General features: G+C 41.6%; 1 protein-coding gene and 1 long non-coding RNA gene across 2 annotated transcripts in view; one reads left to right on the top strand and one right to left on the bottom strand.

Annotated features, from left to right (window-relative positions):
• The window catches only part of LOC111862176, a 270613-nt gene extending 268572 nt beyond the window's left edge, over positions 1–2041 (top strand). The window contains exon 3 of the long non-coding RNA XR_002842389.2: positions 1975–2041. This is a non-coding gene — a long non-coding RNA (uncharacterized LOC111862176). The remainder of the gene's footprint in view (positions 1–1974) is intronic.
• Positions 1–23430, bottom strand: part of LOC111862175 (chitin synthase chs-2) — a 121904-nt gene that overhangs the window by 26396 nt on the left and 72078 nt on the right. The window contains exons 3-15 of the mRNA XM_023847359.2: positions 20858–21102; positions 19786–20079; positions 17891–18103; positions 16014–16213; positions 14210–14357; positions 12887–13089; positions 11606–11794; positions 10025–10289; positions 8896–9158; positions 7550–7760; positions 6723–6923; positions 4546–4772; positions 1956–2123 (exon numbers count right to left, since the gene is read on the bottom strand). Coding sequence (XP_023703127.1) covers positions 1956–2123; positions 4546–4772; positions 6723–6923; positions 7550–7760; positions 8896–9158; positions 10025–10289; positions 11606–11794; positions 12887–13089; positions 14210–14357; positions 16014–16213; positions 17891–18103; positions 19786–20079; positions 20858–21102 — 2827 coding nt within the window. The remainder of the gene's footprint in view (positions 1–1955; positions 2124–4545; positions 4773–6722; positions 6924–7549; positions 7761–8895; positions 9159–10024; positions 10290–11605; positions 11795–12886; positions 13090–14209; positions 14358–16013; positions 16214–17890; positions 18104–19785; positions 20080–20857; positions 21103–23430) is intronic.

Here is a 23430-nt window from a genome sequence, read left to right as displayed (position 1 = left end):
AATTATTTTCAAAATTTCAATCTTTTTACTCAAAATAGTCTCCTTCTAGTACATAGCTGGAATCGATTGAAAAGTTTTCGAAAACAGCCACTGTACTCCTTTTGTGGAATCGCATTTAAAACTGCGGTACATTCCCTTCGGATGTCCTGGATGGTGTCGTGACGGTCTCCTTTCATTGCCAGCTTAACTTTTGGGAACAACCAGAAATCTGCTGGAGCCAAATCTGGCAAATACGGAGGATGATCGAGGACTGTGATCTGTTTTCTGGCCAAAAAATTGCGCACGATCTTCGATTTGTGGGGTGGGGCAGGGCATTGTGAAAGAGCGACCAGGAACCTTGCTCTCGATATTCAGGTCGAATTCGAAGAATTCTCGCCCATAAACGAATGAGGACTCCGAGATAATAATAAGAATTCACTCTCTGACCTTCTGACAGAAATTCCTTGTGAATGATTCCTTTGGAATCGAAGAAAACGGTTAGCAGTGTCTTTACTCGACCCTTTTGCATTCGCACTTTCTTTGGTTTCGGCTTCTTTGGGCCCAACGACGCTGCATTCTGACGCTTTATGACAGGCTCATGTCGAAAACACCATGTCTCGTCACCAATAACAATCGATTTTGTAAATTTTGTATCACTTTTGGGCCGACCGTAACATGTCTTCGCAGTGTTCTACTCTGGCATGATTTTCATTGACTGACAGCACGTGTGGTACAAATGGCGCACAGACTTTCCATTTGCCCAAATCCTCGGTCAAAATTTGATGCACAGTGCTTTTTGGTATTCCAAAAGCTCCTCGGTGAGTCTTGCAGAAACACATCTGTCTGACCCAAGGATTTCGGTCACTTTTTCCAATTTTCTTCAGTGCGACTTGTTCTCGGCTTTGATGCGAGCGTCTTCAATGTCCTCCTTGCCGTCACGAAATGCAGCATACCATCGAGAAATGTTCGAGCGACTTCAAACAATCATTACCGTATACACTTTTCAACATTTCGTACGCTTCTCCGGCTGTTTTGCCTAGCTTCAAACCAAATTTGGTGTTGGCCCTCTTTGCAACCGCCATTTTCCGACGAGCGTCAGAACAGTACTGTTACGTTCAAGGTCAGAACACATGATGCAGCGATGCTTGCGCTTTGAAATTATAGACAGCCACAGCTGAAACTTCAAGAATCTTAAAGCCACAACTCGCCAACAGATGAGATTTCAGGGCAAATTAAAAAAAAAAAAACGAGTCCTAACGGATCCTGGACACACCATGTACTTCATCAGCAGAACCGGCTGTAGAACAATCATAATTCCGTAATTTCTGTGTCATACTTAAGGCTACTTCCACCTGAAAAATTAGCATGGCTCGAAAACGCCTATGTTACCGTGAAAATGCTACTAACGAAATTTTTATATGGCTGTAATGTGTATTTACAAAATATATGAGGCACCCTGCCTCTGGAAGAGGTAGCATAGAAGGTAGATTCAATAAGTATTATACTATTTTGGTTATCATAAATATGAAACACAGTTATGAAATCCATATAAATAGGTTTGTACTGTGTATATTATATGTATTCCCTTTATTTAAATTTATAATTTAAATATGGTTAAGGACCTAATATTAAATAGAACATATTTCAAGGAACATACAGTAGAATGCAAACTAAATCGGATAATATTGCAAGTTTAATTAATTCATTACAGAAGCTAACATTTACGTGAACTCCAGATGGACAGAAAATACTGTTTGATACGTGCTGTGTGTTGAAGCCTGTGCCATAGTATGGTTCAGAATTATGTTAATGAGGTAGTCATATTTCTGACATTTTAAGGAAAATTGACTTTAGTTGATCGGATTTTCTTATGCAAGTATATGAAGTAATAAAACTCCATTTCAGGGCTAAGTAAAGTGAAGTGGGGAATATCATAACACACGTGTTGCATGGACGTAAGCAAGTGTTGTACTGACCTGTATCTCCGATTTGCAGATGAAGCAGATGATCATGAAGAAGAGGATAGGAACAATGTTGTACTCAAAACTGGTCCAATTGTCTATGTGGAAGGCAGCCACAAAGGCCCCAACCAACATAAGGAAAATGGTTCCAGGGCCCAGGATTGTGCCTCCCATCAACATGATCTGCAGCAGACACAAAGCCCCACCCGGTGAGTAATAGAAACTTCCTACATACAGATCTACCCCAATGAATGACCCACCGTGTTTACTTTCATATGCACTTAACTACAAGTGGAATAACGACATAGCTTAATAAAATCATCAGCATAAATATAAGACTATTTAATGGTAATACGCGTATTTTCATCTTCAATGTACCTTAAAATTATTCGAAATTTGAATCATTAGAGCCACATGAACATAATTCGGAAAGTATTAAAAACAACTACATATACTTGGCCACTTAAGCACATGTGCATACACTAGTAAATCAATTCCATATTTCCTAAACTATTATTTATACTCTAAAAGCTTTGTGAATAAAAGCAATGCAAGACGGTGGGGGGGAATTTAAAGGGGTAGACACGTACCATAATGTGGAATAACAAATGCCTTATTAAAATGTTAGAAAATTGACACACCATAATAATTCCGGTACTACCCCTAACTTTTGTTTATCTCGAAAATCAGAAGACAGGGAAAAAGAATGTAATGCTTGTGCCAGTTTTCTCTGAAACTTTTATTCGAAAGATGTTCGCTTTGATAAATATCTGGAGAGTTAGTGCGAAGTGTGCGTTGTTTTAATCTGATTTTAACCAAAACTGAACTGTGTTAACACAATTCCGGAAATTCGATAATATCATGTCATGATAATCCATTTAGCTGTTCTCGAATTGTTAAATGTTAACATGATAGACGGACGGACAGACATGCTGGAGCTAACAGGCTTATTTTCGGATATATTAATTGCGAAAGAATGTATATAATTGGTTGTATGCATGTATTAATTTACTGAAGCTGTAAAGTGGCATAATAGGGATGTATATCATTGTCACGTGTATGGGGGTACACGTGACGAAAATAACGGGCTCTAAATCGGATGACTGGATTTATTAGCTCTTCGGTTACAATCTCTTAATTACAGTTAATACAGCGCTAGCGCTGATTTACACACTTTCCAGTTCACCGTTGCACACGATCTAATTTCTCCGTCTTCACTAGGCGTCTCCTGGCAATGGGTCTCAACACAGAAACTAGCACTTCAAATCACTATGAAGCCCCTTCCCATTTCTTTTTCAATCACCCCGGAACTTCGGAACTCAACTAAGAAACTCTCCTGCACACTGCAACGAACTCTGCAATAATCTAAGATATAACAGGTCTTCGTTATATATTCTCCGCATAGACAACACAGAAAACACTAGTAACGTGATTCCTAGCCAGTGAGTTCATTGGCGCGCTGACTGTTGCCTAGCAACGTGCTAGAACATTCGTCCACTGAGACACATCTTCTACTGTTGCACGCTGGAACGTGTTTAGTGAGCCATTGCCTAGAAACGCTTTGATCAAGTCCGTTACATTATATAGAACTATAGTTTAAATGTGAAATATGGATTTTTGCGGCACACTTGAGATCTTGTGGAGCCCGGTTTGGGAGTCACTGCTATATTATTTGGCTTCGGACCGATGTGTGATAGAGTTGAAAGTTCATTAATGCTTTTCGCAGCGCAGGGGCTTCACAGGAGCCGACATCGCCTGAATGCTGGCCTGCCATACGATCTTTTTCTGTGCGTGAGCCTTGCTGTGTAGACTGACCAGCAGCACAGATATGTAGGGAAAGTTGCAGACGGGGTAAGGCCTGCTCGAATTACGTAGAAACGTTACGTATTGTGCAAAATCTGTCAAAATCTGTTTCGGAGGAAAATACTACCCCANCCTTGTGAGACTGATCAAAGACAGTGCAACATCAGTCACATGTGGAACAGTCAAGGTTTAGCCGTTAAGTATGTGAGTACCAAATGCTGGCCACTTTGTGATATTCTGGGGTATGACACCAAGCAGCTTGATAGGTGGGTGTTAATGTTTCGGAGGAAAATACTACCCAGTTCTTCAGGATAGAAAACGCGCTATATGTTGTCATAATCTAGAAGATCCAGTAGCCTCTAAAAGGATCAGACCAACAAGAAATAAGCCAAAAAGCAAAGAACAATTTTTAGATAAATAGACACCCATTATTTTGTTATTATTCTTAGTGGTGTGAGACTGAGTCCACTTGGTACTACGGCCACTACTGGCCCCAGATGATAGATGATGGTAATTGTGGAGCAATTGGTGGAATGAAGATGGCAGAGGAAACCGAAGTACTCAGAGAAAACTTGCCCCAGTGCCACTTTGTCCACCAAAATTCTCACATAACAAAACCTCGGCTCGAACCCGGGCTGCCGCGGTGAGAAGCCAGCGACTAACCGCCTGAGCTATGTCGTGGCCTAAATAGACACCTAAGGGAAACATTTCTTCATGGAAAATAACTTAATCACATCTTTCAGAACTACCTCGGTCTACACTTTCCCTGCAGCCATAACCTCACATCTCATATAATACTCACCTGATACGCGATGTAAGGCATGGAGATGTTGTCGTTGATCTTGATAGTTCGCTTGTAGTCCGTGAGCAAGTCCATGATGTTGGCCATGGTGGAGGGGACCCAGCGTCTTCTTTGGTTATAGAATTCGTTGAAGCCTTCTGGACAGTGCGTGTAGGCATCACTGGCTGCCGAGTACTCGACCCGGTACCCACGCTGCAGTAACAGCGTACAGAGCCATCGGTCCTCGCCTGCAACACAAGTTGATTGCAATTATAATGAGTAGAAACCTGCAACTGCTCCCTTTACATTTGTCAATCTAATAAGGGGTGAATCATTTCATTTACTGCAAGGAAAAGTACTCGTTTTTCGATCGATATAAGGTTTCTATCACTACCAATATTACAGTGCGGGTTCGAGTCCCTATGAGGTGGACTTTTTTTTTCAATTGACCTAATCCTTCCACCCTCACTATGGCCCTGGGGTCGACTCAGCCTCTAACAGAAATGAGTACCAGGAATATTCCTGCAGGTAAAGGGCGGCCGGCGCGTAAGGCTCGCAACCTTACCGCTATCTGTGTGCCGATTGTGTAGAAAATGTGAGAACCTCGACGGCTCACAAACCTATGGGCCTCCACGGCTTGTTACAGGGATAGCTTTACTTTTTTTTTTTAATTTTACAGTGTATGAGTACAGTAGCCGAAGTTTTGAAGAAGGCACACAATTAAAATTGAGTTAACTCATGTAATTAAAAATAAGGGTTCCGAGCAAATCTTGTAAACCAAACTTTCTTACTACTTTTAGAGATCTAGGCTTATTACTACTATTATTATGGTAAAGAATTTATTACAAAATTACAGATAATATCAATCTTAAATTTGTCGCATATAAACTTTATAGTTTCGCACCATAGTGTTTTTTTAATTGTTCACTTACAAGCAATATTTCATAGAGAAATATCGAATTTGTCTATGATGTATTTCTATGCCATATTTCAGGTGTCCAACTCTATAGTTCATTAATTATCGCCATAAAACCGAAAGCCAAAGAAAATTTCCGTAAGGCTGCTGTGTTATTAAATTACACAGAAAATTACGTGAAGACAGATTGCATATTTGTAAGATTTGAGGCTTTCACGGCGGTGACTATGAAGAAAGCAGTCTTCTTGGATTTGGCACCGTGTATATGTGGTGTTAACCGACGTTCCTCCGAAACGTCGGTTAACACCACATATACACGATGCCAAATCTAAGAAGACTGCTTTCTCCAAATTGCATATTCTTTCAAGATTCGTTACCGTAGAAAATTTCAGGACCCAAAATTAAGGGACGCTTGTGTCACAAGTTCGTGCCTCAACCCTGCTGTTATTGCTGTTTGTAGCAAATCGAGAAGTAAAGATTTTTTGGGGGGGGGGCCCAAAATATTAGAAATGGCGATCGAATCACACTCAGAAAATCTGCCACAATAGGCCTGTACATAGTACACAGTTTTAACAGCCATGGCTACCTTATATCCTGGCAACAGCGTGGAGTATATTTCAAACAGTATCTCTGGGTATTCCCTGTTAGGTCCGCTGTTGGAAACAGAATCAGACAAGAAAGTTACCTTATATATTGTCACATGTATGAATGTGAGCATAGGCGGGGTTTGGATTGGTAATCTGATTTATTGCGCACTTATACAACTTGTTACTACACTTAAATATAGCATCTCGTTAAGGACCGCGTAGGAAACAGAGTTTCCAATAGTTCCTCTATTGTTACATATGGATTTGTTGCTGTGAAAACATGTTTGTTTCGCTGTCGTCACCTAGTAACGGGTCTACATGCTACAATATATATATATGTAGACCCGTTACTGGGTAACGACTGCGAAACAATATCTATATAAGATTATCATCATTACCGCACTTCATTCGAGATGAAGATATTTCATTGCTTAGTTTCAAGTTTTTGTTAATATTTTCAATTTAAAATAATTGCTGTTTCCATTCAATAGACCTAGTTTCAATTTAGGCTATTTATGCATGACGGTAACTATTAAAACTGCCAGTGCTGTTTTAATTTACATCTGAGCAATGCTTTCAGATTTACCTTTTAATGCCCTACGAAAATAGCATTTGTCAGTTTTTCAGATAATTTAGTCCATAAACTGTTTCCCTTGAGATAACACTTGTTGGTTATTTCAGCTGTGATCACATACCTTGATCGTACTGTACATAGTGCCTGGCTTCCTTCGAAGCTGTGGTATACTTTCTCATGACGCTGTCGTCCATGAGAGCCTTTCCTCTGAATAAGGAAAAACATCCCGGACTACACAGTACACAGCCGATCATGTGTTCTGTGGCCTTCTGTAACCAATGTCCAATGGCGTACTCAAACATCTGATACCATACCATGGGACCTGGAGCAAATAAAATACTGTAAACACGTGACTGATGACTATAACATTCACAGAACCTTCTACAATTTTATGTGCATTAAATTAACAACAGGTTAATGTATTAGAAAACTTTGAGTCTATTCAGAGATGAAACATGGACACTGTCCTCCATTTCGTAGAGTTTTTGCAAAACGCATAACGATAATGGNATTCTACCAGTCGCCATGCCCTGCCTGTAATGGTGCTCGCTATCAGCCCCGTCCTGGCAGTGGTACCCGATACTTCCCCATCTACCGGAGGAATTGGAAACTACTTGGGCGAGAAAATTTGCCTAATTTTGCTTAGAGGTCTCCTAGAGACATGAGGATCTTTGACGTACCGTAAATCCTCCTCCCGGAGGACTTGTTCCCTGAATTTTTCCGCCCTTAAAAATTCCACGACCTCCGCCGGGTTTGAACCCGCGTACCTTGAGTCATGAGGTGGGAACGTTACCCCTAGACTATGGAGGCCGCTCTGCTTGATGATGGCTTTATAAGCCGAAATATGTAGCACAATGTCATACTATTAAGACCAATAAACTCATTATACACAGTGAAATGTGAATGAGACCCTGAGAGTGTTTGGAGACTGCGATGCGCGGCACTTACCTGTCCCCACAGGGTGAATGCGCCCACAGGCGGCCCCCAGGTTCTGGTTCTTCTTCATGAGATCGATTAACAGGTGCACGGCGTGGGGCTGGAAGTCGATGTCGCCGTCCAGGGTGAGCAAATACGTGTTCTGGGCAATCACCTCCTTGCGCTCCACCGGGATTGGGAGTTCCATGAGGCGGTGCCCGAGCAGGTAATACATGTACATCACCTGCAAACAGGAGATCCCTCCTTCATGGACGCACATATCACATCCAATTGCAATTAAGATTATATGGTTTGCTATAAAGTGGCCGTTACCAGGGGAGTGGCGTTTGCAGAATACTTCAGTAGAGTTTGGCGTGTCTAGTGTTTCATTTCGGAATTGTTCGAATAGCTCCCTGTTGGATAATATTTGTAGAACCGTTTCAATAATGACGATGATAACAATAATTTGTGATCGCTACAGTCTGTGATGAACCTTGGCCTCTGTTTTACTGTTTCTTAATCCTATAGACAGTCGGTAGGACTCCCTGGGCGGGGGATTAGACCGCTGCAAGGCCACTACCTACACAGAACAACACAAACACAGAATTAACGAAAATATTTGCGCCTCAAGTAGGATTCGAACCCATTACCCCAGTGACTAGAACTAGAAGTAGAACTTTAATATTTATATTTTGGAAATATAAACTTTGAATTTTGGTGAATATGTGGACTACCTGAAGAGAGGTGTGTTGTGTTCTTCCTTCGTATCTCCAGGTGAATACTGGGATAACTAACTCCACAAGTCATACTTCAACTCCATAGAGCAGAAGGACATAGAGAAGTTAATAGTAACTCAGCTGGGCAAGAAATTCTCCTCCCTTTATGGAACTTGGGAAGTTCATTACCGTGCTGGGATACCATTCACACGTTAACCTACCATTTGACTCCGTATGAACTTTGCCACCGAAAAAGTATAACTGAATATGCCTGGAATTAGTCAGTCTTAAGAACCAATGTGATATTAAGCTTCACTGTATTGTGACATTTAGACCAGTAGCTGGATAATGACCGAGAAATAAGCAAATATACAACAGCCGTTGCTAAGTAATGGCTTCACAAACAAGCATCTTTTCACGGCAGCGATTGGATACAAAAATAATGGAAAGGTGTTTTCTGTGCGGTAGGTGCCGAGATGTAATAAGTAGGACAGTTAGTTAGTGAGAGTAAGTTCAGTTGAATTGAGTTGAGTCAGTTGATGAATGAATTAGTTAGTGACTTTAGCCTACCAATTTATTTTTACTATAGGATTTTAGCAGGCAGTTTATAGGAATATATCCTGGTCACAGTCTGAATATATCGCCACTAGTAAGGAAGCTGACCTGGCTCCATCTTTTCCTGTGCCGGATCTTGCTCTTGTCCTTGAGGTGTGCGATCATTTTCGTCTTGCCGGGCAGGGTCCACACGAGGCGTCCCCCGTAAGGAGTCGGGTACTTCTTGGGCGGCTTTACGTGGATCTCTGTCTCGTGTACGAGGGACGCTGCCTCGTCTATAGTGGCCACCAGCAGCTTCACGAACCGGTTCACCACACTGTCGTCGTCGTTCTCATCACTGATCTCGAAGGCGTCGTCGAAGAAAATATGGGCTAAGGAGAAAATGGTGGAAAATAATATTCTTGTTGTTAGTTTTCCACATTTCTTGACATTCTGTCCTCATTCGTTAAAGCTGAAAGGCTACTGTTGCCAGGTTAATACCATACAGATGCGACGTTGAATAAAAACACATTGAACTATTGCTTTTCATGTTTGTAAACATTTTGCTCTGTATATCCCTGTAGATCGTAGTATAATTAAATTGGTTTCGTTTCGTGCACTAAAACGCCATGTGTAATTTGCATTTAATAGTATGAAAGAAAGAGCATAGAAATGGAAGGAAAGTAAATAAGAAAACATGAAGGGAAAAGAGAAATATAAAGACGAGAAACAGAAAGAAAGCTGGTAAGGGAAAGAGAGAGGAGGCGTAAATAACTTGACCGTTAGTGTCAGGATACAATGAATTTAGGGGGCTCAGTGAAGGTATAAATAGCAGATTTGCAGTGAAAATAGATCATCAATAACAAACAAACAAAACAAAGTCCGTGGCCTGTAGTCCGCAAGCGAACTATACCGACCGAGCGACCGCTGCTTTTCGCCGAATTTAGTGACAACTTTTGCGGGTGTCACGTAGTCAGCGCAACGGATCCCCACGGCCGTTAATCTGGGTTCTCTAGACCGGAACCGCTATTTCCTTGCAATAGCTCCTCACTTATCCTCACGAGGCAGAGTGGAGCCCGTTCCAGACCTGCTACTTCTCAGAAAATCTGGTAGCGCCGGGAATCGAACCCGAGGCCTCCGGATTTTTAGCCAGGAACTCTGACCACTAGACCACAGAGACGGTCTNTAAGAACATGAAGATGATGATAATGATGACGACGAAAATGAGGAAAGCTGAAGCTGAAGGTGATATACTCACTCTCGAACTCATAATAGTCCGGGTCCACCACGCGCAGGTACTTCTGAGCCACTCTGCGCGCGGATTGGTCCTCGTCCATGCGCAAGATGGATTTTAACATCTCCATCATTTCTTCGCGGGTCTCATGCCACATGGTTGCGCATGCGTAGATCCTCGTTATATGATCTGAAGACTTGACCAGGTTTTTGGGCGCCGCGTTTGTGGTGGAGTGGCCCGAAATACTTTCATAGTCGTCATCGTGTTCGTTACCGATGTCGGCGAGTTCCTGCGATACAAAATCAGTTCTTAATATTGTCTAATAAAAAGAACAACACAGAAAGAATTGCCGTGGGTGGTAAGGGTTGGGGCGTTTGAAGCTGCACCTTTTATCTCAACAGCTGTGTTCCTCTCAAGCCCATGTGGCATATGTCAAATAGCCCCAAGAACTTGTTTCTTGCGGGTGTTATCACGTGGTTATTACTGTTTAATATTCAAATGAACAGAATGGCTAGAAGATAGAAAGGAAAGTAAGCTGGAGGAAGATACTTTGGACTTCTTTCTGTGGCCTCGGTATAATGTTTAAATTTTTAATTATATGTGGACAAAAATATACGCACATTCATACTTTGAGGGAAGCCTGCTGCATAAGGAGAAATTCACTGATTTCAGCGGTAATGGATTATAAACTTTTTACTGTCTTAGGACGAGCGAATGGTAGATACTAAAGTTGAGACTGGCCGCGCCATAGCTCGAGCGGTTAGTTGCTGGCTTCCCACCGCGGCGGACCGGATTCGATCCCGGGTATGGCCAAGTGGGATTTGTGGTGGACAAAGTGATGTTGGGGCAGGTTTTATCCGAGTACTTCGGTTTCCCCTGCCAATCTTCATTCTACCAATTGCTCCACATTCACCCTCACCTATCATCTGGGGCTGGTACAATAGGCTAGAAGTGGCTGCAGTACAAGGGATTTAGTCCCACCCCACTAGCAATAAAAAAAAGGTTGAGATTTCGATCTGAGAATGAGTGTTTTGCGGGTTTGTGTGTGTTGTAAAACGATGCTTTATAAGGTAAATACTTTGTAATGAGCTCATTCTCCATCCAAGTAATTCCTACCGTGGGCTATAAAGATCCATTATATAAGACTGATGTTATGTTTGGAATAGGTTTCTTACGAGTACTTCAGAGAGGAAGAAATGAAGTAAATTTTATGTTAACTTAGCGTAGGCGTTGTTCTATAATAAATTTTCTACGATAAGATTTGAAAAGAATCACCGTCTGTTGAACAAACAGAATACAAAAGCAGTACAGTAGACCCCCAGAAAAGAAAACTAGAAAATATGGAAAGAAGGAACTTAAGATAATGAGATGAATGATTCTAAATATCGAAATTAAATTAGAAATATCTCCAATTCCTGCGAAGAAAGAGGAAGAGAAGATGAAGAATAAAAGAACAAAGGATGGTAGAAAGAAAGAAGAAATGAGGGAAAGAAGGAAGGTAGGGGCATTGACGGAAATGGAGAAACAGAATTAAAACGGACAATTGTTATATCAGTGGAGAACTATCAGAAAATAAAAATATACGTAGAGATCGGAACCGAGTACCTCTGTCTTAACATCCGCCTCGTCGTCGCAGCGCCGGTTAAGTCCGAGTGACTGGTCGATGAGAAGCGAGTCGTACATGGGCAGGACGAACAGCCTTTCCGTGGTCGCCAGGCGCTCGGCTTTCGGAGTCCAGATGTGTAGCGTTATCCATGTCTGGGACAGGAGCCATAGAAGCCACACCCACGCTTGCTGCAACATCCACATTGTTACGTCTGCAATAGTTGTCATGGTAACGACACATAGGATGGGCCGAACATCACTCTTTTCTACAGTTACGACCCAACGGTAATGACCTTAAACGTTTTGCTTTTATTCTGCCCTTGTAAGACGAGTTAACAGCAGGTCTAGGCTTGTTTTAAATGATTCACATGTTTTATAAAACCGAATTTTATAGTCTTCGCTATTTTCTGTTGATAGTCCTATATGTCAGCTTACTGCAAACCACTTTAAACAACTTGAGCACTGGAATGTAAAATTTTAAAACTAAAACTTGTCTAAATATTACTTAATAATCAGTGAATTTTCCCCTCGGGCTGACAGTCGAGTCAGCTGATTAAAAATAACTAGCCTTTCAGGCACCATTCCTGTCCCCATGATCAGGATTCTGATGTGATGAATTCCTGCTTATGGGGGACAGAGATGGTCTTTGAAGCATCGGCCATTTCTTACCAATTTGTATGGCTGACAATCAGACATAATTTCCTCAAATTTAACCTCCATGGAAGCTTCAGATCTTGCATTTAAAGGTTCGATTCCTACTTCACAGAAAACTCTTTCCACTTTGCTAAATATATGGTATATCAATCAGTTTTCTTCCTTTGGCGTTACAGCCTCAATTTGAGCCTTGGCCTACCTCCATGAAACTCTCCGTTTCACTTCGGTTTACAAGATCTTAAGACATTCGGTAGGACTCCTTGGGCGGGTGATCAGCTCGTCGCAAGGCCTCTACCTGTACACAAACACTAAACATCCATGAACTGAATGGGATTCAAACCCATGACCCCGGCTTCCAAGCGAGCGAAGACAGTGCATGCCTTAGACCGCTCGGCTACCGTGACCGGCTGGTACATCAGTTACTCTCTCTAAATTTAAAACATTTCTTACAATTTCTTATTTAAATTTTTAAAACTGTTGTCATTGTTGTCGACGTGTAAGTTAATATGACTACAATTTTTTAATCTTTGAATGATGTGATTTCAAAGTCTAGCATTAAGATGAAGTTTCATAAACTACAGGTTCGCCAAAAATGGAATTGGGTAGTCAAATGCGATACAAACTGACCTGTCTAGTGATAAAGTCGTTGAGGAAGTAGACGGGTGGCGACTCGAAGAACAAGTAGTCGGGAATCACATTATGAAAGAAGCAAGGGTCACCGTTCCTCAAACCGCAGGCAGCGATCAGTAAGGAAATGGCAACAGGAATTGTGAGATTGACAGGGAATGCGTAGCTGAAACCTTGGATCAGGATCTTGCAGGCAAATTTACCTGTAGGATAAAGAAAAGACAGATCACTTGAATTTTGAGGAAACAGTGGAAAAAAAATTAAATTAGTATATTTAGAAAACAACGTTGTTATATTCCATATTCCTGAAAGTTGAAAATTTATTTGAGAAAAATACCTAAACCACAATTTTCATATAGACTTGAAAGGNTGAGGTCCAAAATAAGCCAAAAGAAGTACACAATTTTCATCTCTGACAACATTTGATTAATTATTATTAATATTATACTTTTTTTATTTTATTTTGTATTTATGTGTCTTTATTGTGTATTTTACTGTTTGCCTGTGAGAGGCCACTGCTGTTGGCAAACACTCTAATAGGTCAGGTAAAGGTGAAGCTGTCCCTGTGTTTAACTAATTTAGCAGTACGCCATGAAGGCGTATGGAGGAGTGTATGTATACATTATAATAAATTAATTTAATTATTATTAGGAGCCGGGATAACTTAATTAATATAGCTACTGCCTATTGGCTCGAAGCCAAGTAGTCGGGAGTTCAGGACCAGCTCTGGGGTTCACCGAGCCTCCTGTCTGGTGTGTACTGGAGGCTCTTCCCTCAGGCGTGAAACTGATCACTCACCTTTGTCTAGTAGTGAGGTTATTAATGTTCGTAGCCTCTAATGTCTTATACATCTTCCCGGCACGGAGTTGAATTAAGCAGTGTTACAGTTGTTATTAATATTAATACTGTTAATGAGCTCAACAAAGCGCGTGGTCACTGTCTGGACAACAGGGATTTCATTCTCTGGCACAGAAGTTAAATTGTTTTAATCATCACCACATCCAGAATGGCTCTACAACTCATTTAAACTCGTATCCAAAGAAACTGGGGTTGTGCTGAAGCTTATTTTTAATAACATCAATGAGACCGATCAGTTATTGCATCTGTGCTATGTACCGACTGAGCAGCAGTGACTATGAAGAGTAAGCCAGGCAAGAAATCAGCAGAATTAGGCGCCAAGCTGAGTTTCTTACTTGGCTTACTCTTCGACTCTGAAGATGGACGCGATATGTTCCTCCGAAACGTTGGGCTGTCTCTGAACTACCCAGCAGTGAGCCTCATGAGAACCTCATATCCAACAATGACTATATCTAGCCGGCATACCGAAGATGTAGCAAAGATAAGCTGCTGCTATTTGGATGATCAGCACATAGATGGCAGTGTTGTACCAAGCGTCGATGTCCACAGTGTCTCCTGTTGGTGTGACGTCCGATATGTCCGGCAGGGTTGCTCCTGTGAGCGTCGACTTGATCTGAGCAATAAAGGGTAAAAATGACGCTATGTATTGAGAGGTTGATGTGTATTGCGTAGACTGCTATACAAGTATCGTCCGTGAGTGTGTTTTATGTTTATTGCTTCGACAGAGATGGCAGAAACAAGGAATTACCGCCAAACCCTTATACTCGTAGTTCCACGCAGTGACCAAGTCAACTGAGACATCTGTCCCAGCGACCACCACTTCTTCGATTCCTGCAGAGAAGAAACGTGGTTGGGAACATGTAATCAGTATGAGAATACACAGAGATTTTGTGCATGAGCTCTTTATAACTTGGCATTTTGTATCCTCCTAACTGTTGCAGCTATAACACCATAGATTCGCCATCTCGCCATGTTTCCAACTGTTGACTGAGGAATTAAATTTTAATAGAGAGTTTGTAGGCATGAGTATTCATACCAGACTACACGTCTCCTAACTCCACTGGTCGTTAGTTGTCGCTGTAATCCCGGAAGTATAAAATAGATATCTCGCAGAAGCCATCTTTGTCTTACATTTTACAAAAATAAAAAAGAAAGATTACGTAACAAAAGCTGCATATATTTAAATAAATGTTACTGTACAAAATTTTAGGGCCCTGTATGAAGTGATGTTAGGGTCGCTGCAACCTTAAAAGTTCGTGCGTGTCATGTTGGCATTACTGATTATGGAAAATTAGGAATTAGAAATTTGGAATAGTCTCCAGTGGCAAAATATCCGTACCAAATTCTAGTAAAGTCCAAGCGGCTGTTACCGAGCTGTGACATCCGAAGAGACAGACATAACCAAACCTACATGCATTCATTTCTTGCACATCGTACAAATACGCACAATAAGGGCCGTGTGTTTGTATCCACCGGCTCACCTCCGCTTTAAAACTTATCATCATGTTAGAAGTTCTTTTCCTTTGAAATGCTTCTTCAGTGAACCACAGAAGTAAAACTCACTACGCGCAAGATCTGGGCCGAATGTGTGGATGCAGAAAACTTTCCCAGCTATCTATTATAATTTTGTTGACAGTTCCTGAACCACGCAACAATTGTGAAGAGAAGTCCTCGACGACGAGGGGACAGGCTGGGTGTGCAGACGGGAGCAAACACTGAGCGATAATTTGAATGAAATAGTTTCTATATCGCTGGGTCAGACGCTTCAATCGACTTAGTGACTACGTGGATAAATACTTGACTTGTGGGTTTGGGCTTTATTTTTTGTTTTGTTGGACGTCTATGGTGAAATAATTTTTTTTTTTTCTGTGGCGCTACAGCCCCAATTTGGGCCTAGGCCTACCTCCATGAAACTCTCCGTTTCACTTCGGTTTACTAGATCTTACACATTCGGTAGGACTCCTTGGGCGAGTGATCAGCTCGTCGCAAGGCCTCTACCTGTAGACAAACACAGAAAAACGCACACAAACATCCATGCCCTGAGTGGGATTCGAACCCACGATCCCGGCTTCCGAGCGAGCGAAGAGAGTGCATGCCTTAGACCGCTCGGCTACCGTGACCTGCGAAATAATTGATACTTGTGTAAAACACACCCTCAGATGTTACAAGATGAACACAAGAAATACGTTCTTCATTAAATTTCCCCCGTGTTCAGAAACAATTACTTTGAATAGCAGAATAATAACACTGATTAATTTGACTTGCTTACCTCCGTGACTACAATTTGTCTGGCAGAAAATGCGTCTTTGAAGAGGAGAAAGAAATTAGGGACGCTCTCTCCTTTCAGGAAGAGGATGAGAAGCAGGCAACAGAAGAAACAGAGGATCTTCCACAGGGAGATAAAGATGTACGTGAAATAGCGAGTGTCTCTCAGCCTCTGCATAAACTTCCGCATGTTCCTCATGTGTTCTGTAACAACACACACGTGACGCAATGTGGTTTATGGTTCATGGATCGCTGAAATAGAAGTGCTTTATTCTATAGAGATGAAATCTTTGGTTGCAATTTAAGAGTGTTGTCTTCTAGGTTATGATAACGTATAGTGTTGCAGACGGTTACCATTGTTACAGAAGATCCAGGTACCTATAAACTACCCTGAAGATGTATCTTTCATTCATTCATCAGTAATCTGTCAAGACGACAGGTCCACAGTCTCTTCCAAAACAGTTCCTCCACTTGATGCGATCTAGAGCTTTCTCCTTCAAATTAAAATATCCTCTTCTGTAGACAGCAGGATATTTCGAAGTGTTGGTAACAGTATACAAAAGTACACGGTGTCACATATCAGGATCGTAACCTTTATTGTGTCCTTCTGAACACTGTACAATACAAATAATACGAAACTACTGATGTTCCCAAGGCGATCAGTGTTGAGGTTGTAGTCTTCTGGAATGTGATGTCGTTTAATTTGGTAGATAGGTACTAATATTTCAAGGAATCTGCTGCCTCTATCTCCAGGATAGAAGATGGAAGCGGCATGACCTTCCGAAACGTCGACCATCATCTACGAAGTTAAACGTCGTCGGATTCCAGAAGAACATAATCTCACCTGTATGAAAACCTCAAATTTTATTTCATGTTTGTTTACGATATAATAATTAGTACATTTATGTGGAATGAAAATTGATGAAGACTCATAATTACGCAATATTGAACACAGATTGGAATTCCAAAGGAGTTTTGTGGTAGTCAAACGTAACTTTCTGTTGGTTTACGTACCTTTCTATTTCCTACCGTGGAAATAATAAAAGAATCCTGAAAAGTATGAAATTTACTCTGCACTGTTACCAGTACATACAGGAGCCACGCTGTTAAAGCGATGGACAAGTATTGCAGTATATGGTTTCTGGCGAGATTCTAATTTTCATTCCCAATCTATCTTTTTTTAATTACAGGAAAAAATTTTAACTTGAAGAAAGTCGTCTTCTGTGATGTGGCGCCGTGTAGATATTGTGTTCCGGTGGAGGAACGTCAGTTAATACAATATCTACACGGCGCCACATCCCAGAAGACGGCATCCTTCATAGTCACCGCCGTGAAAACCTCAAACCTAACAAACTTTAATTTCTCAGTATGAGTGTTTTAGTCTTTCTTTACAGTTCTAGCCGCCATTTTTTGTAACACTGAAAAGTAAAGCAATTACATTGCAGAAAAAGAAAGGCTATAGTTTTATTGCTGCATATTCTCACATGTGTACGTGCACATTTTTACTACTTAACCTTATGATTAATATCCAGTCCGATAATACTTACAAATAAGAGACCCATTTTACATTACAATGCATGGAGTGATAATTTAGGTAATTGATGTTGAAGTGTACCAATCTAAGAACAATCCAAATATAGGGTCGAAACATGCAGAGTGTAAGAATAAACACTATTAATACTAGGTAGTTACGTGGGTGACATTGTAAGAATTACACGTATGAGACAAACCAGCGGAAAATAACCAATGATCACTTCTGTTAGTTGCATATACGTACATGATATCAACCAAGAACAGACAGGATACAGATTTGTCCATCTGGAATTTGTGCCCTTAAATCGCTGGGGGTAGTGGCCTGGTATGGAAACCTGTGGAGCTTACTTGTGTGTGAATCCTTCGGGATGTTGACGTAGTTCTCCCACCAGCCACAGGATATGAGGACGACAGAGAGCGGGATAAGCCAGAGCTCTGGTTTCTCGTGGCTGTCGAGCAGTGGCCACACCACGAAGCCTGTAGCTTGGGCCGCTAGGGCCGCCAGATCCACGATCACTTTTATGAATCTCTTAGATTCCTCACGGCTTCTTGTCAGCATTCCTTAAATACACAGACATTTGCTTAGGAAGTTGCCGGCACAGACAAGTCACTGTACTCGTAAACAAACCTTCTGTTCTATTGACTGATCTGATTCCCGGGTTCGCCTGAATTAAACGGACAATTGTTTCGTCGTGTCATTTGTCTGTTCATGCGAATGTAAAGTAAAAAGTAACAGTGATAACGCGTCTAATGAATGGAAGATTATTTTAGTGGAAGCAAAGAGGAAAACACCGAAGAGAGATGAAGTGACAGGAGGTTGGAGAAAACTGCTTAATGAGGAGCTTCATAGCTTGTACTCTTCTCCAAGTATAGTTAAAATGATCAAGTCAAGGAGGATGAGAGGCCAGGGCATGTAACACGAATGGGGAGAAGAGGAATTCATATAGGATATTGGTGGGAAAGCCAGAAGGAAGGAGACCACTGGGAAGACCAAGACGTAGGTGGGTGGACAATATTAAAAGGGATCTTAGAGAGATAGGATGGGATGGTATGGATTAGACTGATCTGGTTCAGGATAGGGACCAGTGGAGGGCTCTTATGAACACGGTAATGAACATTCGGGTTCCATAAAATGCTGGGAAGTTCTTCAGTAGCTGCAGAATTGGCGACTCCTCAATAAGGGCTTAGCTCCATGAGTATTTTTTTTATTGTTAGTGGGGTACTTGTACTGCTGCCACTTCTGGCCTATTGTACCAGTCCCAGATGATAGGTGAGGGTGACTGTGGAGCAATTGGTGAAATGAAGATTGGCAGTGGAAACCGAAGTACTCGGAGAAAACCTGCCCCAGCGCCACTTTGTCCACCACAAATCCCACTTGATCAGACCCGGGATCGAACCCGGGCCGCCGCGGTGGGAAGCCAACAAATAACTGGACAGTAGTGACAGTAAGTGAAAAGATAAAATATGTATACTAGAAGGGGGCTAAAGCCTCAGTTTCCTTCGAAAGATTTGTTCATACAGTGCTTAAGGGAGAGAAATAAAATTATGGCATGGTGTTGTATTATTGATAGCTGAAGGTCACTTTGGATCGCATTCAAAATTTCCTAGTACCTACTTCAAACTTATAGTATAGAAATATAGACACACAGCAAGTAGGAGTCACCTTATAGCGATATGATGGTTTACGTAGCTATTCTGTGAGGTCTATTACTGTGTCCATCACAAGAGAATGCTAGACTGATCCTCTAGAGCAGAGTTCTCATTAGGAAGCCACATGCTTAAGAGATATCCTCTTTTTATGAAACCTGAAGGTTTATTATTCGAATCAGATTAATCCAGACTACATTCATATGTTCTGTTCCTTTCAATATTCTTTAATTTATGCCCGTTTCTTGAGCGTGGCCTCTCCCATTTGTAAAATTTCTCGTCCATTTCAAAGCTACTATACAAAATGTATGGCCGCAATATTTCCTTTGAAACTGATAATTATTTCATATGAACACTGTGGAAGTCCGGTCTAGGAAACAGAAATTAACGGCCGTTGATATCCGTTGCTCTGACCACACGATACCTCTATCCGTTAAAAGTTGGTACATACTTCGCCGACAAGAGGCGGTCATTCGGTAGGTATAATTAGCTTGCGGACTAAAACCACGGAGTTCTTGTTTGTTTGTTTGTTGAAGCAATGTGGAAGAGTGTGTTAATATTTCACCCATTTTGAGGTCGTGTGGTTTCTAACGTACCGAGAAGTCCTGGCACGAAACAGACGCAGTTCGTAAGCATGGCACCCTTGACGACATCGAGGTCTGGTAATATGATGAAAACGAGAATAGCGATACCCACGGTGTGCAGTGTCTCGCTGAAGAACACGGCGAAGAATTCCTTGGCGTTGGGCTTAGTGCAGGATTTGAAGAAGCAGATCCTCAGGGAACGTATGAGTGTCCCCAGCTCTGGCACCAAGTATGCTATCAGCAAGCACCACACCCAAGCGATTCGCTCCACCTCTGGCAGCTGTGTGATAAACTGCTTCTCCCGACCTGCACAAACATTCAAGAACCTCATGATGGTATTTGGGACACTTTATTAGCCCTACAGCACAATTGTCTGTGCTTCTGGTTTTGAGAAGCAACGAAACATAAAATGGGGACGAATTGTAACAATTCGGCATGATCGCCTATTTATTGCTTCTAGAATTTAAACTCATGAATATTAACTTTTGATGCTGTGTTTAAATAGGACAAGACTAATTATCTCAAGCCAAATTAATGATAAATTAATTTTAAATTACACTTTCCACTTTCTACACAATAAATACGTCAGGGCCGATCTCATGCAATTGTAAATAAATAAGATACTTCGACAATCTTCGCGCGCGTTTGGAAAATTAGTTATTTACTCTTAGTACATAAGTTCGGAAATACAGGCAATTCTGGGAGCTGCCAACTTTTGTTTAAATATACTGAACAGAAAATAGTTTCATTCTTTATAGGAATTTTGGTTCTGAACCCTTTTGCTCCGGTAAATACTCGATGAGTTTTGTTCGAGATATGTCGACTCGCATGTAGGTCTTTACATACAACATTCGGTAACTCTCTCCGATATAAATAAAAATGGGCACTTTTAATAAAATGCTACGATATCATATTTAATTACAATCGGTTTATCTGTCTTCGAAATGTTTTAGATTACAGAGGGTTGGGCAGACTGAACGAATTGTAGGCGCTCCGCGAGGTTGCGAAATGTTTAATTTCTTAGGCCATATACGAGATAAAGATAAAGTTCGATCTCAGACCCTGAGTTCAGTTTTGGACATACCGATATCGCGGTTACAATATGGGATGATCCGGTCCTTGCGAAGCTGTGACGTCATGAAGAGCGTCGTTCCCTTAGCAATGACCCCGGAGCCTAGGACGATGACGAATGTGAAGAGATAAGCAGCCACTTTGAGCATCTTGACGGTGATCTCCAGGCATTTTTGGTTGGCCATGGAACCGCTGTCCGTCTTGGGCGGGGGATCTTCGAACACATCCCATCCTTTTGTCTCTTGAACTGTCCGCTGGCTGAAACAGATACAAGTTTCTCATACTTACTTAAGGAGCTGGGCCCTTCTTGAGGAGAAGCCAAATCTGTAGCTATTCAAGAATTTCCCAGCATTTTATGCAACCCGAAGGTTCATTACCGTGTTCACAAGAGCCCTCCACTGGTCCCTATCCTGAGCCAGATCAATCCAATCCATCCCATCCCATCCTGTCTCTCTTAGATCCATTTTAATATTGTCCACCCCCCTACGTCTTGGTCTTCCCAGTGGTATCTTTCCTTCTGGCTTTCCCACCAATATCCTATATACATTCCTCTTCTCCCCCATTCGTGCTACATGCCCTGCCCACCTTATCCTCCCTGACTTGATCATTTTAATTATACTTGGAGAAGAGTAGAAGTTATGAAACTCCTCATTATGCAGTTTTCACCAGTTCCTCTAAGAATCACATGTAACTGACTCCACGGAGAATAATGCTTCTTACGAAACTAGAGGTCTTTCAGGTGGTCAGAATTTATCCTCCTTTTATGGAACACGAAGCATCAATAACGTGTTCACAAGCGCTCACCACTGATTTCTATCCCGAGCCAGATAAATCCAGGAGAAACAACACACCCTACTTTTATTTCGCATATAATTCCTTTATTACAAATTTATTATTATTATTGTTATTATACTTTTATGTAGAAGTTATCACTTAACACCAACTACAAATTCTGTCTATGCTAAATTTATCGGATATAACCTCCAATATTCGCTCCGTTGCCATGTTTGTAATGGCTGAATTACAAACTGTATGGCATGCATTGTACACATATGTAGAGGTGTTAATGATCCTCCTATCAGAATGTACGCGCGGGCTGAGGCATGAACTGTCTTCGCCGTTGAAACACTCATGTCGTGGGTTCGAATCCCACTCTGGGCATGGATGTCTGTGTGAGTTTATTCTGTGTGTAGGTAACGGCCTTGCGACGGGCTGATCCCCCGTTCAAGGAGTTCTAACGACTGTGTATAGGATTACGAAATTTAAAAAGCGGCTAGAGTCCAACAAACGGCTGTGGAGCCACTGATGAATAAATGAATATTAATGATACACTTCCATACCAAGTATCACATATAACTCCAGTGCTTCATTAATTATTTCCATGATACCAAAATTTAAAAAGAAAATTCGCAGGGCCACCGGAAGATTTAATACTATGCAATATGCCAAGATCCTATATTATTATTCTTTTATTATTGCTATTGGGGTGGGACTAAGTCCCTTGTACTGCGGCCACTTCTGGCCTACTGTACCAGCCCCAGATGATAGGTGAGGGTGATTGTGGAGCAATTTGTGGAATGAAGATTGGCAGGGGAGACCGAAGTACTCGGAGAAAACATGCCCCAGCGCCACTTTGTCCACCACAAATCCCACTTGACCAGACCCCGGGATCGAACCCGGGCCGCCGAGGTGGGAACCCAGCGACTAACCGCTTGAGCTATGGCACGGCCATCAGATCCTATATTAAGTAGCTTTGTGTCTCTCTCACTTCGCGCGTCTACCACGTGACTCTTACCGATTGTAGGAAACTATGAAGTATGGTGTTTGGGTGGTCTCCAGTGGCGCAAAATTTATAACCAATTTCGTGAAATATCTTTCAGCTAGACAAAGAGATTTAAATGCTGGAACATATAAATAGACACACACAAACAGCACGGTGCTCATATACACCTCCCCTTCTTCCCTAAGGAAGGAAAATAGTCTAAAAAGGGAATTTTATATTCTGGATAGAGAAATTAAATTGTGTAAAGTAGATACGGTGTCACAGAATTATTTCGTGATTTAGTTCCTTAGGTAGCGAGGTAGCCAAATATAGATATCTCGCAGCAGCCCTTTTTGTCGTACATTTTGCAAACAAAAAGAAATTGAAAGAATAATTAACAAAAGCTTCATGTTAAAAATTGTACGGCCCTGTATGAAGTGATGTTAGGGACGGTACCACCTTAAAAGTTCACTTCATTGTGTCGTCATGGGTGCTTCCATCGCTATGTAAGACAACGGGTGGACGAATATTACTGCGAACAGTTGTTCGTAACACTAATGTCACCAACTTTACACTGAAACACTTCGATTCTCTAGTAACAACGTAACTCATGCAGTATAGCAAACAGGCGATGTGCAGGATGACCCAATTCTCCGGTTGTTCAGAGCGGGAAATCGGGGTGGGAACAGAATTTTTCTCGCTACTACCACTTCCAGGAGGAGTCGGGATAGCGCAGTCGGTATAGCGACTGGCTACGGGCTGGACGACCGAAGGGTTTGATTTCGAGTCCCGGTAGGGTCAAGAAATTTCTCTTCTCCACGTTG

Source organism: Cryptotermes secundus, unplaced genomic scaffold, assembly GCF_002891405.2.
Source record: "Cryptotermes secundus unplaced genomic scaffold, Csec_1.0 scaffold1186, whole genome shotgun sequence".
Taxonomy (NCBI): domain Eukaryota; kingdom Metazoa; phylum Arthropoda; class Insecta; order Blattodea; family Kalotermitidae; genus Cryptotermes; species Cryptotermes secundus.
This window is presented reverse-complemented; position numbering and strand designations above follow the sequence as displayed.